The sequence below is a fragment of the Vulpes vulpes genome, chromosome 10 (assembly GCF_048418805.1).
Source record: "Vulpes vulpes isolate BD-2025 chromosome 10, VulVul3, whole genome shotgun sequence".
NCBI classification, from domain to species: Eukaryota; Metazoa; Chordata; class Mammalia; order Carnivora; family Canidae; genus Vulpes; species Vulpes vulpes.
This window is the reverse complement of record NC_132789.1, coordinates 6,428,436-6,445,310: the sequence shown is the minus strand read 5'-3', so window position 1 is coordinate 6,445,310 and position 16,875 is coordinate 6,428,436. Positions and strand designations below refer to the sequence as shown.

General features: G+C 53.9%; 1 protein-coding gene across 6 annotated transcripts; it reads right to left on the bottom strand.

Moving 5' to 3' along the window:
• Positions 1-1,936: 1,936 nt before the first annotated feature.
• On the bottom strand, positions 1,937-13,233 carry CDK2AP1 (cyclin dependent kinase 2 associated protein 1). 6 transcript variants are annotated; one of them, XM_026017123.2, is made up of 4 exons: positions 12,893-13,233; positions 7,678-7,775; positions 6,023-6,149; positions 1,937-2,753 (listed from the first exon to the last, which is right to left on the bottom strand). In XM_026017123.2, the coding sequence occupies exons 2-4, from the start codon at positions 7,744-7,746 to the stop codon at positions 2,686-2,688; spliced, it is 264 nt and encodes an 87-aa protein (XP_025872908.1). In that variant the 5' UTR covers positions 7,747-7,775; positions 12,893-13,233; the 3' UTR covers positions 1,937-2,685. The 6 variants fall into 6 exon arrangements, with proteins under 6 accessions (XP_025872908.1, XP_072581189.1, XP_072581190.1 ...); XM_072725088.1 differs by lacking the exon at positions 12,893-13,233 and adding an exon at positions 12,526-12,668; XM_072725089.1 differs by lacking the exon at positions 12,893-13,233 and adding an exon at positions 12,281-12,519.
• Between the last annotated feature and the right edge of the window lie 3,642 nt (positions 13,234-16,875).

Sequence of the window (16,875 nt, the reverse complement as noted above, 5' to 3'; positions counted from 1 at the left end):
CCACCCAGACACCTCAGAAATAAAATGTTTAAGAAAAAAACCACATACACATTATGGCATTTAGTGCCACCATTCATCTGCTGGGAGGTTATTGCTCAGCGATACTTAGACATCCCTTAGCTTAATGTCAGACTAAGAATAAAAGAAAAACAAGGCAGAGAAAAGTAGACACATGAGTATGCTAACCTGCCTGTTTATCCCATTAACTTAATAGACTGTGCTTTGCCAAGTATCCTCTGTGATGTGAAGACACAAGATGGGCGCCTGACTGGCTCAGTAGGGAGAGCAGGCCACTCTTGATCTCGGGGTCATAAGCGTGAGTCCCATGTTGGGTGTAGAACCTACTTTAAAAAAATACCCACGACATTCCCTATATGTTGATTTACAAGTAAATTTATGAGTTTCCAGAAACCTGATTTGTGACAATTGTTTGGGGTTTTTAGGCACAGGGTAATAGCTTGGCTTGTCAGAACACATCAGGTATTCACCCATAAAACAGGTAGGGGAAAAAAACCCTGAGGGGAGACAGCCCGTCAGACAGGGTCTGCAGGCAAAGCTAGCCCATTCTGCAGCCACAGAGCGCATGCCCAGGGCATGTGTCCCAATAAATTTACCTTTAAGGCAGCCAGCGAAGGCTCTTCTCACCTTGGAGTGAGCTGGATTAGAAGTTCCAGCATTGCATGCAAGGCTCTGGAGACCTGGTCGCAGCATCCAGGACCCTTCCCTCTGTGGACCTCCACTTAGAAGGTAGCCAAGCACCTGGAAGGGTCCATGACAAGTGGGTAAGGGTGGGAAGAGAACTCTGGGAGCTATGGACAGGAGGGACAGAGGCTTCAATCTGTCTCCTCTCTTGTACCTTTTGGGATTTGCTGTGAGGTGCGTGAAAGAGATGCAGACAAGCCTGCTCCTCAGAGCCGACTCTTAGCAGCCCTTAGACCTATTGTGGCTGGCCCTCACCTCCTGCCTGCAAAACTGACCACTTCCCTCATTTGTTTCTGTCGCCTGCTCACCACAGTGAATCCTCACCACCTGGGGATTAGTGTCTAAGGAATGTGGTAAAAACCACCACAAGATCCCTTTGGAAGGCGCTGCTGGGGACCAGCACTCGGGTTCTCCACACATCAGCTCAAGCAGCTCTTCGCCAGCACCAGAGCAGGGGATCCTTCCAGTGAGCACCAGATGTAGCCAGCTGGACTTTAGTGGCTGCACATGAGAAACACATGCCTCCTGCACCCAGAAATGCTCCCAGGATAGATAAGCACATGAAAGCCCAGAATGGCCTCGTTGTGGGCAGGCAGTGGATGAAACCACTGACATTCTTGTTTTCTCCCCTGGTGACACTAAGTCTGCTGCAAGTAAAATGCACCAGAATGCAGCCTCATGTGACCCCCGCCTTCTGACTTAAGCAAACCCGTTCCTTCCTCAGCCCACAGTGGTTACAGCATTGCATACAACAGGTTTCTGGAGCTCGGCGGGCAAACATTCTGTGACCGGGAGCTCCCATCTCATCAGAGCTGTTTTTTGTTTTGTTTTAAAGATTTTTTTTTTTTTTTAAAGATTTTATTTTTAAGTAATCTCTGCACCCAAGGTGGGGCTTGAACTTACAAGCCCGAGATCAAAAGTTGCCCCTCTACCTACTGAGCCAGCCAGGTGCCCTGAGAAGCTGTCTTTTAAACTATCACTTAAGGGGCACCTGGGTGGCTCAGTCAGTTAAGTGTCTGCCTGCAGCTCAGGTTGTGATCTCAGGGTCCCGGGCCAGAGTCCTGCCTCAGGCTCTCTGCTCAGAAGGGAGTCTGCTTCTCCCTCTCCCTCTCCCTCTTGTGCTCTCTCTCTTGCATGCGCTCTCTCTCAAATAAATTAGTAAAATAAAATAACTAAAATACCACTTGAAAAATAATACCACTTAAGGATTCAAGGAACCCACACCTTATACAAATTGTTAATGAAAATAAGCTTTATTACATCAAGTAATAAATACATACAAAGATGCAAACAGTTTTAGTCATTTTCTTCCAGATGTTTGGATCAACTTACAGGAAAAGCAGAACTGAAATCCACACAGTCTTAGTAGGAAAATTTTGGTAGGGGAGGGGGAGTTCTTGTTAGGTTAGGTTTGGTAGGTTGCTCTTTCTTCTGTATTTATAACTTGTGCATTTTTTAAATTGACCTCAAAGCACTAATAGTCATGCAAGCAAATGCTTAATTAAGCTCAAAAGAAGTTACATTAAGCAGAATCCACACCATGTGGCAAACGTATGCACTCAAAACAAAACCCTCAGAGTTGTATTAGCTTATGAAAGATCATGTAAAACAATCTGAGTAACTTAAGTGTACTCCAAAAAGAGGATGAAAGGAGCTGGGATATCTGCTGTGAGACAGGGATCCTTTACGTGCATCTTTTAAATCAATGCTTAAAAAAAAAGAAAACAAAAAAATAAAAATGCTTAAAAAAATAAAAATAAAAATAAAAACAAAAAACCCTGGGTAATTCCTATTTAAAATGTAAATCCTAGTCAACTGCAAAGTATTTCTCAATCTCAGAGCCTCATGAACCATGGGAGGGACACGGGAAGGAGAAACCAAACTGTTACCATTTTGAAAACAAGAGTTTCATCTGAACATGGGAGATGAGCTGTAACTTCTGGTCTTGGAAGAAGATGGAAAACCTTCCACGCTGATAGGCAGCTAGGACCTGGCATTCCGTTCCGTCTCAGCCAAGCACTCTCGAACCAGTCCTCTGGCGTGAATGATGCCTGGAAGAGAAGAGGCTGAGAATCATCCAGCAGAACCCATTCCAGAAGAGGAAGAGGGCCCCCCCTTCACAACTCAGCTGAAAAACCCTGGCCCTGGAAAGAACTCAGGACCTGCATCCAAACCACCCGGGATTCCAGCGGTTTGGAAACACACCAGCATCTCGTCCCTCCTGAAAGGCCCTTGCCTCCTAGCCAAAACTCCTCTTCATGGCTCCCTAACAATCCCTTCCTGCACACAAAGGGACAACCAGCAAGCTCTCTCTGCATGTCATGCTGTCAGAGTACGGAAAATGTGTCTCCATCCACTTTCGTTAGGCCAGACCCACTCTGGAGAGTCCATGACTTCAAATCATATTTTTCTCTGGCTTCTTCATATTCTAAGTTCTAGAAAGGGCTTGTCCAATGTCCAGGCTGCACAGCTAGGATGCAAGACTGCTCACCTAGGAGTGCCTGCATGGCTCAGTTAAGTGTCTGCCTTTAGCTCAGGTTATAACCCTGGGGTCCTGGGATTGAGCCCCACATTGGACTCCCTGCTGGGTTGGGAGCCTGCTTCTCCCTCTCCCTTTGCTGCTCCCCCTGCTTGTGCTCTCACTTCCTGTCAAATAAATAAAATCTTAAAAAAAAAAAAAAAAAAGGACTGCTCATTTATGTTCAACCGTATCCATTAGGACATTGCCCTCCAGGTGCCTAGAGCATCTTCTGCTCTATTACTCCCCTACCCATATTTTCTCTCTGGTTTGGTTGTTGGGTTTGTTTGCTGTGTTTTTTTCTTTTTGTTTTTTGTCATGGCCTTTAGTGAACGCCATGAGATACTTATCTCATTTTAATAGACATCAGGGACGCCTGGGTGGCTCAGCGGTTGAGCACCTGCCTTCAGCCCAGGGCATGATCCTGGAGTCCCCGGATCGAGTCCCACATCGGGCTCCCTGCATGGAGCCTGCTTCTCTCTCTGCCTGTGTCTCTGCCTCTCTCTGTGTCTCTCATGAATAAATAAATAAAATCTTTAAAAATAAATAAATAATAGATATCAAAAATCTATTCCCTCTAAGAGATGACTGCCGGAGGGCACTGTGAATGACATCCCCAAAGTCACGCAAGCATCCACATCTCACAAATCTTATCTCTGAGCTTCAGAAGACTTTTTTCTGGAAAGGGCCAAACAGTAAATCTCAGGCTTTGCAGGTCACATGGTCTCTGTCACAACTACTCAGGCAGCCATTATATAAGCAATGGGTGTGGCCATATTCCAATAAATATTTATTTATTTTATTTATTTTTTTTATTTAAATTTACTTATGATAGTCACAGAGAGAGAGAGAGGGAGGGGCAGAGACACAGGCAGAGGGAGAAGCAGGCTCCATGCACCAGGAGCCCGACGTGGGATTCGATCCTGGGTCTCCAGGATGGCGTCCTGGGCCAAAGGAAGGCGCCAAACGGCTGCACCACCCAGGGATCCCCAATAAATCTTTATTTATGAACACTTAAGTTTGAATTTCAGATAATTTCCACCTGTCACAAAATCATTTTCCACGATTGACAACTAAAAACCAAGGACGCCTGGGGGGCTCAGCGGCTGAGCGTCTGCCTTCAGCCAAAGGCGTGATCCTGGAGACCGGGGATCAAGTCCTGTATCGGACTCCCAGTGCAGAACCTGCTTCTCCTTCTCCCTATGTCTCTGCCTCTCTCTTGTGTCTCTCACGAAAAAATAAAATCTTTAAAAAAGAAAACGACAAACTAAAAATCATTCTTGGCTTACCAGTTACTGTTTGCTGACCTATCAACAATGCACCTGAGTCCATCATACCTTTTACAACTCTTCTTCACCTTGTTAGGACATAAACTTAGCTAACTTGTACTTGGCTACTAGTTAGCGTGACTGGGTGACATGGGACACATGTCCCAGAGTGGTCATTAGACATATCCATAGGCTAACCTGAACCACTGGTTCTTTTTGGTGACTGCAAATCGCCTGTTCGACTTCAAGGTCCAGTACCTTTTTTTAAAATTTTTTTTAAAGATTTTATTTACTTATTCATGAGAGACACAGAGAGAGAGGCAGAAACAGCAGAAGCAGACTCCATGTGAGGAGTCCATTATGGGACTCAATCCTGGAACTCCAGGATCACGCCCTGAGCCGAAGGCAGACGCTCAACTGCTGAGCCACCCAGATGTCCTAAGGTCCAGCATCTTTCTGGGGGTTCTCACTCAGGTAACCAGGACTCCAGGTGCCAGGACTGTCTTGTTTCCCCTGACTCTAAACAGCAGCCCAGATGCAGAGTGACGCCCACCGGCCCCCCCAGGGGTGGGTCGGGGTTAACCCCACCTCTATCAAGCCCTCTCCGGGTCCAGCCTCTATCTGTCAGCTCCCCTCCCCCACACCTGTGCCCGTAAGCACCCGGCCGGCCAGCCAATCTGTCCATGAAAGCTTGGTAAACAGCAGCAAAGCCCACTGCTATGGGCAGGAGCCTTGCCTACCACTGTGGGGTCACAGCTTCCGCAGCAGCCCCTCTTTACATCCCAGGTTAACTTCAGACTTGCCTCTCCAAACTTCTGAATAAACGCCAGATCCTTTCTGGAATTAAATTCGTACCTAGGCCACTGCAGCTCCGAATTGCCACCTTCTAAAACAGAAATCATCTTCTTCCCTCCACCCCATTTACTTCCTGAGGTAGCAGCCGATTTCACCTCCCCCTGGAATCAGCTGGTCAGTCACATCTTCACATGAGTCACTGGTTTTCTGTGACACCATATTCCTGCCCTCCCTTCCATCCTCAATCATGAAGGAATTTCAGTGTTCCTGCTCTCCCTCCCCAGACTAAGATAGACCCATTGGCCCCTTGGGCTCCGCTCCAAAGAGCTGACAACAGAGGGCAACACAGGACCCAGGACCTGGCTACTCCTTGTCCCTGACCCACTCAGAGAAGGAAGCCTGGTGCATTTGTCCTCCTGCGGCTCCCTGGGACCAGTACCAGTCAACAGGAGCAGAGCAGGCAACAGACAAAGCTACAGGATCTGGGCTGTAAAGATTCTGTTCTTAAAGCACATGGACCTTCCCAAGGAGCACGCAAAGCCTTCCCATCAGATCCCAAGGACAGTCTACACCCCATGACCGGCCCATTCCTGCCCCTGCTGATGCCTCCACAGATTAACCAAACAGGAGCCCCACAGGGCATAGAGCACTCGCGCCCCCCTCTGGAAACCTCTCACAACAGTTAGCACCCAGCAGGGAGGCAGCACCCAGCAGGGGGTGTCTGGATCCCGCTACTTACCTCGTTTTAGTCTCTCCATGGCGCTCTTGCTCCCTGCATAGGTAGGTCTAATCTCTTTCCCCAACTCTTCAATGATGGCCAGCAGCTCAGCATATTTGCTTTGGGGTACCTGGCTGTTCCCAGTTCCCTAAAATCAGAAGAAGTTTAAATGGATTGAACCCTATCCTGATCCTAAGGCCACAGTCAGGACCCTACCACATGCCAGCCACGGCGAGGGCAGGGCACAGGGAGAAGCCCACCGAGAGGCAGTGGCTGGAGGCAGGGCAGCCTGGCCTAGGTTCCCAGAGCTTCTGCCTCTGCTGGAACCGGCCACATGCTGAGAGATAACCACTGACCAGAAAGCTGGGCCTCTCTACTGTCCTCCTACACTCAAGGAAACCACTAGCAGCCTCCAGAAGGCTTTAATCATCTTAAATGAGTAAAAGGACTGGTTTGTCTCAGCAAGTACTGGGTGCTTCCTAGGATCCAGGTGGATGCACCATCCCAGGGGAATGACAGTGGATAAGCTGTGGGCCATACCGTGGGGTCTGGAGAACTACAAATAATTGCCAAAGACCATCTGGACAGAATGTGTTTCCACTTACCCATCCTCCCCCTGCCAGCAGGGCCCACCCCAAAAAATCTGTTTTTCTATAAGCCCTCCCCCTCCACGGCCCAAGTATGCACCCAATGAGTGGGGGGGGGGCTGCTGGGTCCCCACAGCCCCCCCACAAGGCCCTTGCCTGCTCCTTCCTCCTCTGTTGCCTCTGTCTCCTGGCCTCCAGGGCCTTTCTCCTGTCCTTGCCCAGCTCCTCAGTGCCCTCCCAGTGCCGCCTCTTGGCCTGGTGGTCTTCCCGCCACCGCCGCTTCTTCTGGCGCTCCCGCTCCTGGGACAGCAGGGCCTGGTGGGGCATGGCCAGCCGTCCCCCACTCCCAGGGACAGCCTCCATGGCAACCTCAGAAGGCGGCCACGTTCCAATTGTGGCAGAGAACCCCAGGACAGCCATGGCTGGCAGGCACTGAGGCGGGAGCCTGGCCGGGTCCCTCCACCCATCACAGGCAGTGAGGCCAGGGCCAGTGCCGACCCCACTTGCTAGTGAGGAACAGATCTCTGCAAGGCTGCCAAGCAGGGGTCAGTCTTGTAGGTAGCAGAACCGTATAGAGTCCCCTGCAGCTTGGCTCCAGGGCCACCAGTTCCTGACAAAGCCCATCTGGGCTCTGGAAGAGATGGGCCCTGTCCCCCTCTATGCTGGGGCGGTGACTTTGTGGGGAGTGAGTGGGAACGGGGCTCCCCTCTCCTCTGCCCTGGCTCAGATCCAGGCCCAGGTCAGGCCTTACCTCCTCAGGAATGCGGTACAGAGACCCCCATTGCCCCCCACCACAGGGACACATGTGGGTGGTGGCCCCAACAGGACCTGTGGCACTCAGGTCTCCCTGTCCCCCATCTCTTGGTGTCCCCATGAAACACCCTGCCACTCCTCTGTTCTGATGCCTCAAGGCTTGAACATGTACCACCCAGGGCCAGAGCTTCAGGAAGTTCAGACACTGTTTCATCCCATCACCTCTACTCCTTGGTTGTTCTCACCAGCTCTCTCCCCTCCCTGGAGGGTGGGAAGCATGTCCCCTCCATGCCCAGACCAGCCCCAGAGCCCCCCAATTCCCGCCCAAGGCCGTACCTGGGTATAACCTAGAGATGGTGGCCCGTAGTCACTCAGCAGCTGGCGGTACTGGGAGGATGTGGCCATACTGGTGGAGGGCGGGTGGACACTCCCAGCTGTGGAGGAGAAGCAAAGCATCAGGGATCATGTAGTTGTACACAGAGCAGAGCCCCCCTGCCTGGGACCCACGACAAACAGCAGCCTTTCGTCTTCATAGGACGGAGACCCTCTCCTGTCCTCTGTTTGGTGATGGCCGATGCTCAGCCCAGATGATAGTAAAAGGGAGCTAACAGGTCACTGCTCTTCATATCCACCATCACGGCAGACATCGCTCATCAATCACAGAACTCCTCCCCATCTGCGCAGTCAGGACTGGTAGCAACGATGAAGTCTACTGCTGTTCTTGGCCTAATCCTTGCTAGTCCCTTCTCTCGGGGTCCCGTTCCCCAGAGATGGATGACCTGGACCCAAATCACTGCCACAAGAGCCCACCTGCTACTGAGGCTGCTCCATATCCTCTCCGCCCAAATCTCTGCCAGGCATACGGTAAGAAGACAGGGCGTTCAGAGCATCTGAGACCTAACCCTGGCCAGAGACTGGTTCACTGGACACGAAGTCAGGAATCTGAAATATATCACAGTCTCTCGGGGGTCCTCAGGAGCCTCTCAATCTCCCTGAGCCCCTCCAAAGAGGCGACGGGATTCTGGACAGTCGGATTCTATGCCTGGATGGATCACATCCAAAGAGGGGTGGGCTAAGGCCCCGCTTAGGGACTGCACTCAGACACACCATCCCTCAGCTGTGGGGGACCATATGGGGACAGGGCCCGGCTAAGAACGGAGTCTCTTGGATGGGGGTGGGGAGTCACCAGCAGGGCATTTCCCGGCTCCAGCTCAGTAGCTGGAAGCCTGCAGACCCATAATGGCGTCCAAGTGGCCATTAGCGGGTAGAGGATGTCCTGCAGAATTACAAACAGCGGTAACCATGGAGAATTTACCTAGCCCTCCTCAGCAGCCGCCCGCCTGCCTCCACGCCCAGTCGAGGAGCAGCTCCCCCTCTGCCTGCCGCCCCCAGAGCCAAACGGTCTCTCATGCACACGGCAGACTACGCAGACTTGGCCCTGGGGATGGACAGCTGGTGCCAGGCTGGCCAAACCGACCAGCTGCTCATCTGGTGTGAGCAGGGGAGGGGAAAAGGAGGGAGGAGGCTCGGGAGCTCAGGCTGGTGGAGTGGAAGGGCCCTAGGGGAGCCTTGGAGCCCCTCACTGTAAAGACACAGTCTGGCGAGGGTGGGTGTTCCCCTGAGCCACATGGCACAGAAGAGGCTAGCACCCCGACAGCCATCCCTCTGTCCAGGAGCTGGGGACAGCTCGTACCCAAGATGTCTTCCTTGCTTTCTTTCGGGGCCTGTCATGGATCTCACCTCCCCCCACTCCAACCCAGGACCCAGGTTTAGGATCAAATAGGGAGTGCCCAGCCAGGAACAGGGATTTTGCCAGCCCGAAGTTGGGAGGTGGGCACACCCCTGGGGCACTCTGAGCCACAGACAGCAGGCCTTGAAGTGGGGACGGGAATATACCTGTGCTGCAGGGGCAGACTGGTCAGCATGGGGAGGAACTGGGAACACATCTGTGACCTCCCTCCAAAACAACCTCAGATGTGCAGTGGCCAGAGCACAGGAACGCAGCAGGGTGGGTGCCCCCCCAAGCACCCCTCACCACAGCGGCCAGACCCCAACTCCCTGCACCTTGTGATGAGGGCAGTGAATGTGGTCTTTGCAGCCCCAGACCTGGGTTCCAGTCCTGACCACTCCAAGATATCACACCTCTCTGGAAGGCCAGGCTGCTGAATGCAAGAGCAGGGGAGGAGTATGCAGCCCTGCACAGCACCAAAGTGTCTCGGAGATTCCAGTTCCTAGGCAGGAGGGGAGCAGGACTCAGGAGTGCATTCCCTGCACCATCCTTAGCCCTCACCTCTTGTTGCTTGTCACGGTTTCTTGCCTCCCTGCCTCCCAGTCCCATCTGAGCTCCTAAAGACAAGGGCGTGGACCAGAAGCCGGTCTGGCTGTGCCACTCCTGGCTGTGTGACCTTGGATGAGGCCTTTCCCTCTCTGGGCCTCAGTTTCTCTCTCTATCTGTTTGGGGCAATGATTCCCAACACAATGTCTCAAGGCCTACATCCCACTCTTCCATGGGGCAAGGGTTAGGTCTTGCGAGGCCAAGGGAGAGGGAGGAGAAGTCTCCTGGTTTGGGTCGGGTAATAGCTCGGGGCTTGCCTTTCCCATCACCATGTGATGTGGTAGGTGACCCCAATTCCGTGTCAGTGCCAGTCCCTTACTCTTTGTTGAAAAGGAGGGGGGAGATGTGGCCCTGGAGAGAGATGGCAGAAGGGCCCTGAGTTCTACTCATGCCCACGCACTTCGGCAGACACAGGGAGGGCCAGAGCATGAGGCTGCAGGAGGCCAGGGAGAAAACCAGACTGGGCGTGAGCACGACAGTCTCTGAGCATCACAGACAATGCACGCAGTGTGCAGGGACCAGGGAGGGCCCGAGCCGAGGGAGGGATTGGCAGAGGCCAGCAGCTCCTGGGGCCAGGCGCAGCTCCCCGCCCCCACGCCAGACAAAGAGCGGCCTGGGCCTGGGGAGCTGGCGGCCTTCCCGCCACTTGGGGCGCCTGGGGGGGGGTGTGCTCTCCGGCGGGGAGGCGGGGGCTTTGTCTAACTCCGCCACTGCCACCGCCGGCCAGGCCGCGGCTTGGCAACCCGCGAGCAGGAGGCAGGGCTGGAGGGCGTGAGGGATGATGACAAGGAAGCCTGAGGAGCGGCAGCGGAGAGTCCATCTTGGATGCAAATGGCAGGGGGAGATTGGGGCTTTCTAAAGGGTCCGTGGGGAGGGGCACAGCCCCCCTCCAAAAAAACCACCAGCTTCTGGGGACCTCGGCAGTACTCCTGGAAATCACCATAGAAGAAAACCCATGCGCAGGTGCCAGCCAGCCCAGAACAGGGCTTCAGGGGTCCTGAGCGGGTGCCCCTGTCACTTGACCCCAATCCCCAAAGGTCCCAGCGTAGGGCACCTGCCTCCACTATACCAGGCCAGGCCTGAGATTTCCAGTGTCCGGGCTGGCAGGAAGACCTTCCGCTCTGCCCCCTGAGAGACAGATGAAGCAGGCAAGGAGAAATCCTACCTGGGCCACAAAGTCTGCCTCTCCGTAAGGTCTGCAGACCCCAAAGGAGGTGGAGAGAACATGTGAGAAAACAGTGGCTGCGTGTTCCCGGCTCGCTGATCCCAAATTTAACGAATTCAACTATACCCTCAGCGGCACCCTGAATCTTAACTCTTTCCAACCCCCAAATCTGTGTCCCAGTAAGTTAAAATACATACATTATATATATATATATATTTTTTTTTTTTTTTTTCTGGGTCCCTCTTCAGATTTTTGGGATTCTGGAGTTAACGTTTGGAGACAAGGCCCAAAACTTGCGGCCAACTGCCAACGTGGCATTTCTGACCAGCAAGGCCAATCCCCTCCCCCACGAGGCCTCCCCCTCCCCCCTCCAACGCGCCGGCTTTTTGGAAGTCTATTTGCAGCGCAGTGTCTGAAGGGGAAAGAGCCCGGCCAGGGGCGACGCGGGTCCCGCCTCACGTCGCCGACTCGCGTCCCCTCACGCAGGCCTCGCTGATCCCTGGGGCGAGCCCCCGGGCACCGACTGAAGCTGGCTGACAACTTCGGGAGGAGTTTCCTGGGCTCGCCCGGCTCCAGCCCCGGAGAGGGAGAGGACGCCCCTGCAGCCCGGCTCCCGCGGGGGCTTCCAAGCCCACAAGTGCGGGCTCCGAGGCGCGGGGTCTGCGCTGGAACGCGCCCGCCGCTGCCCGCGGGGCTCCGAGCCCCCGGTGCCCTCAACTTCTGTCAGCCGCCGCGCGCTGGGGACCTCGGCGGGCGGCGCTCTGGGCCCCGCGCCTGCGGCTGCGGCTGCGGCGCGCCGCCCGCGCCCCCGCTGGCGACCGGGTCCCCCGCAGGCGCTGACCCCCGCGGCCCCGCGCCCTCAGGGCGCCCGCAGCCCGCGGCCCGCCGCTCGCCGCCCCCGCCCCGCCCCCGCCCGGCCCCCGCCCGGCCTGGCCCGGCTCGCACGCCCCCGCCGGCCGCCCCCCGCCCGCGCCCGCGCCCCGCGCCCCCCGCCCCGCGCCCGCTCCCCAAGGGCGCCCCGGTCCCCGCGCCCCGCGCCCCGCTCGCGGCGTGGCCCGGCTGCTCCCGACTCCCGCCGGCAGGGGCCCTCGCCGAGCCGCCCAAAGCCGGAGGAACGAGCAGAGAAAAGCCTCCCCCGCCCTCGCCCGCCGCGCTCCCCGCGATCCCTCGGCCGCCGGCGTGGGGGGCACCCGCCGCCCGCCCGCGCCCCCGGCCCCCGCCGAGCCCCGCCGCGGCCCCGGGCGCCCCCGCGAACTTTGGCGGCGCGGGCGCCGGAATCATGGCGGCGGCAGCCGCGCTGCTGCCCCGGGCCGGGACCCGCTGCCCGGCGCCCCCGCCACCGCGGGCCCCCGAGCGCCGGGCCGGGCCGGGCGCGCCGGCCCCCAACTTGGCGGCACTTGGGGCGCGGCGCGCGCGGGCCGCGGGGCGCACTCACTCACCGGCGCTGAGGGAGGCGGCGGGCATGTGCGCGGCCAAGTTCGGTTTGTAAGACATCCCCGCGAGCGGCGGGGCGCGCGGGGGCGCCGGGGCCAGGCCCGCGGGGGCGGCGGCGAGGCGGCGGCGAGGCCGGGCGGCGGCGAGGCGGCCCCGGCGTCCGGGCGCCCGTCCGAGCTCCCGCCGCGCTCCCGCGCACTTTTTGTTGTTGACGGCTCGGGCCGCACCGGCAAATATGGCCGTCCCTCACCCTGACACCCGCTGCAGTATATCACCCATACATCGGGCGGGCGGCGCAGGGGCGGCCGCAAACTTTGAGCGGAGCCAGCGGGGCCGGCCCGGGCCGGGAGGGGGCGGCCCGGCGTCAGGGGGCGGCTCCGCCCGCGGCCGCGCCCCGCGCCTCGGGCCGCGCTCGGCGCCCGCAACTTGGCAAAGTTTGGGGGGCTGGGTCCCGGCGGCGCCCGCGGCCTCGTGGGGCCCTTTCCCCCCGGGGCGCGGCGCCCGCGGATCCGCGGCCTCGCCGCCCCGCCTCTCCCCCCCCTGTCCCTGATGGCGAGGTGGGGTTTCGGAATTACTTTTCTTCCCCCTGGACTGTGGGGGCAGGGATGGAAAAGTACCTGGAGAAAATGGTGGCGACTGGTGTTGCTCAGCGCGTAGATCATTCCAGATGCCCAGGTCTGGCCAGTCCCCAGAGTAAGAACAGCCAATGCTCGGCGTTGATCTCGAATGAATTTCGTGTCCCTGTCTGGATTAAGCGGGTTTTGCTTTTTGTTGTTGTTGTTGTTGTTGTTGTTGTTCTGTTGTGGGTTTTTTTTTTTTTTTTTAACCCCTCGGGGGCCTACGAGGCTCCTCGGAGATTTACAAAAGCCAAAGGCCTCCTCCCTGGAAAATTAACTCACTCTTGCATCCACAGAACTCTACCTCTCAACTCATTCAGATGTGTAAGAAGCTACTACTTCGTGCCTGGCACCCGTCCAGGCGCCAAGGATAGGAGAATGCACTTGACCAAGTTTTCTACTCTCCTGATGTTTGCATTACAGTTTTTTTAAAAGAAGATTTTATGGATTCATGAGAGTCTCGGAGAGGCAGAGACATAGGCAGACAGAGAAGCAGGCTCCCAGCTGCCAGCGCGGGATGCAGGACTCCATCCCAGGACTCTGGGATCACCACCTGAGCAGAAGGCAGATGCTCAACCACTGAGCCACCCAGGTGCTACCCCCCCCCCCCCGCCCCCTGCCTTTTTTAAAGATTTTATTCATTTGAGAGAGAGCACAAGTGGGGGAGGGGGGAGCAGAGGGAGAGTGACAGGCAGACTGCTGAGTGCAGAGCTCAATGTGGAGCTCCGTCTCACAACCCTGAAATCATGGCCTGAGTGGAAACCAAGAGTTGGCCGCTCAACTGGCTGAGCCATCCCAGTGCCTAGCATTACAATTTTCTATGCTCCTTCCACCCCCACCCCTCCCGCCCATCCTCAGGTCTGACTGAGACATATCAGCAAATATATGACTTTGATTAGATGACTAAGCTTTTGAAGGTAACTTTTCTTGGAGTTCCACTTAAATAGTAAAGTTTGTCAAAATACAAAAGATATGGGGGATCCCTGGGTGGCTCAGCAGTTTGGCACCTGCCTTCGGCCCAGGGTGTGATCCCGGGGTGCGGGGATCAAGTCCCACATTGGGCTCCCTGCGTGGACCCCGATTCTCCCTCTGCCTGTGTCTCTGCCTCTCATTCTCTCTGTCTCTCATGAATAAATAAAATAGAATAAAGAAGGTACAGGTGATAAACCCCTTCCCAGCTTAAGCAGAACTACCAATGATCAGCTTTAGGCTTGCTCAGCCAAGGATGCCAGTAAAATTTTATTTTGTGAATGAATTAATACCAAGCTCTCCTACAATGCCCCAGGGGCTCAAATACTCTAGAGTCGCATTGTCCAATAGAAATATAAAAGTGAGCCCTATGCATAATTTTAAATTTTTTAGTAGTTTAAAAAAAAATAAAATAAATAAATTTTTTAGTAGTTTAGAAAGTAAAAAACTGGCAAAATCGATCTATTTAATACAATATATATCAACAGTATGATTTCAATATATAATGAACAGAAAGAAATTGCGATACTTTATATTCTTTTCGTCCTACAGTCTTCAAAGCCAAGTGTGCATTGCACACTCACTCACAGCACATCTTAATTCAGACTAGCCACTTACCAAGTGTGCAATAGCCCCAAGAGCTAGTGGTTTTCCTGTTGGACAGCGTAGGACTAGAAGTGCAAGCAGAGAGCTCATAAGGCAGACACACCTAACTGTGGCTCCACCCATTAACTATTTGCCTGGACCTGGGTTTCCTTGATGCAACCATCAGAATCTCAGGGACCTGCCCCATACCTCCTACAAATGGTCTGGGCTGTTGTCTTTGGATACTGATTTTTTTAAGATTATTTATTTATTCATGAGAGACACACACAGAGAGAGGCAGAGACACAGACAGAGGGAGAAGCGGGCTCCATGCAGGGAGCCCGATGTGGGACTCGATCCAGGGTCTCCAGGATCACGCCCTGGGCTGCAGGCGGCGCTAAACCGCTGGGCCAGGGATCCCTGGGTGGCGCAGCGGTTTGGCGCCTGCCTTTGGCCCAGGGCACGATCCTGGAGACCCAGGGTGGAATCCCACATCAGGCTCCCGGTGCATGGAGCCTGCTTCTCCCTCTGCCTATGTCTCTGCCTCTCTCTCTCTCTCTCTCTCTCTCTCTCTCTCTCTGACTATCATAAATAAATAAAATTAAAAAATAAATAAATAAATAAATAAATAAATAAATAAACCGCTGGGCCACCAGGGCTGCCCTAAAATGTGCACTTTTAAAATATGCAGTTACTCCTAGCTTTAGGCAACTGCTACTCTACATTCTGTCTATGACTTTATCTATTCTGGGATGCCTGGGTGGCCCAGGGGTTGAGCGCCTGCCTTCATGCCCAAAGTGTGATCCTGGAGTTCCAGGATTGGATCGAGTCGATATATATACATATCTAGCTCGATCCCGGGACTCCAGGATCACACCCTGGGCATGAAGGCAGAGGCTCAACTGCTGGGCCACCGAGGCGTCCCTCATATAATAGAATTAAAAAATATGTGAACTTTTGTGCCTGGCTTCTTTCACTTAGCACGTTTTCGGGGCTCATCCATGCCATAATACGTATCAGTACTTTGTTCCTTTTTATGGCTGAATAATATTCCATTGTATGGATAGACTACATTTTATTTATCCATCCACCCTTTGAGGGACACCTGGGTTATTTCCACTTTTTGGCTATTGTGAATAGTACTGCTATGAACATGGGTGTGCAAGTTTTTAATGTGAACATATTTTTAATCCTTTGGGATCTATACCCAGGAATTGAATTGCTAGGGCATATAGTAACTCTGTTTCACTTTTTGCAAAACAAACTGCTTTCCTTTGTGGCTGTACCATTTTACATTCCCACTGGTGATGTAAAAATGTTCCAATTTCTCCACATCGTCACCAACATTTTTAGTATATATTTTTTGTTGTTTGTCTGTTTGGGGAATTGGCATCCTAGTGGATGTGAATTGATATCTCATGGTTTTGAATTGCATTTCCCTAATAAATAGTGATGTTCAGCACCTTCCCATGTGTTTAGTAGTCATTTGCAGATCTTTGGAGGTATATCTATTCTGATTCTTTGGCCATTTTTTATGTTCTTTTTTATTTTTATTTTTATTTTTTAAAAGTCTTTATCTATTCATGCAATACAGAGAGAGAAAGAGAGAGAGAGGCAGAGGGAGAAGCAGGCTCCATGCAGGGAGCCCGACGTGGGACTCGATCCCAGGACTCCAGAATCATGCCCTGGGCCAAAGTCAGGCGCTAAACTGCTGAGCCACCCAGGATCCCCTGTTCTTTTTTTTAAAGATTTTATTTTTAGGTAATCTTTATACCCCAACCTGGGGCTCAAACTTACAACCCCAAGATCAAGAGCCACATGCTCCACAGACTGAGCCAGCCAAGTACCCTAGTCCATATTTCAATTGAGATTTCTTTTTCTTAAGTTGTAAGAATTTTTTTTTTTAAGATTTTACTTATTTATTCATGAGAGACATACAGAAAGAAGCCAGAGGCAGAGGGAGAAGCAAACTCCCGGTGGGGAGCCCTATGTGGGACTCCATCCGAGGACCCCAGGATCACACCCTGAACCAAAAGTAGACACTGAGCCACCCAGGCATCACTGTATGTGGTTTCTTTAGGATTTTCTGTATATAGCGGTCCCTGGGTGGCTCAGTCAGTAGAGCGAACTCTTGATCTCAGGTCCTGATTTCAACCCCCATGTTGGGCCTGGAACCTACTTTAAAAAATGGGGTGCCTGGGTGGCACAGTTGGTTGAGCATCTGACTCTCGGTCTCACTCAGGTCATGATCTCAAGATTGTGAGATTGAGCCTCATGTCAGACTCTGCTTAGCGCAGAGTCGGCTTGGGATTCTCTCTCTGCCCCTTCCACCTCCACTCCCCGACTGTGCTCACTCGCTTGCTCACTCTCTAAAATAAGTAGAATCAGGGATGCCTGGGTGGCTCAGTGGTTGAGCGTCTGCCTTAGGC

Bases quoted from the DNA above. Each gene is read 5' to 3' on its own strand.
- CDK2AP1 (XM_026017122.2), bottom strand. From the start codon at position 9,679: ATGGGACTGGGAGGCAGGGAGGCAAGAAACCGTGACAAGCAACAAGAG. The intron at 7,776-9,447 runs GTCTGGGGCTGC...TCTCCTCCACAG, and splicing joins TGGTCAGGACTGGAACCCAG to CTGGGAGTGTCCACCCGCCC. The intron at 6,150-7,677 runs GTACGGCCTTGG...TTCTGATTTTAG, and splicing joins CATCTCTAGGTTATACCCAG to GGAACTGGGAACAGCCAGGT.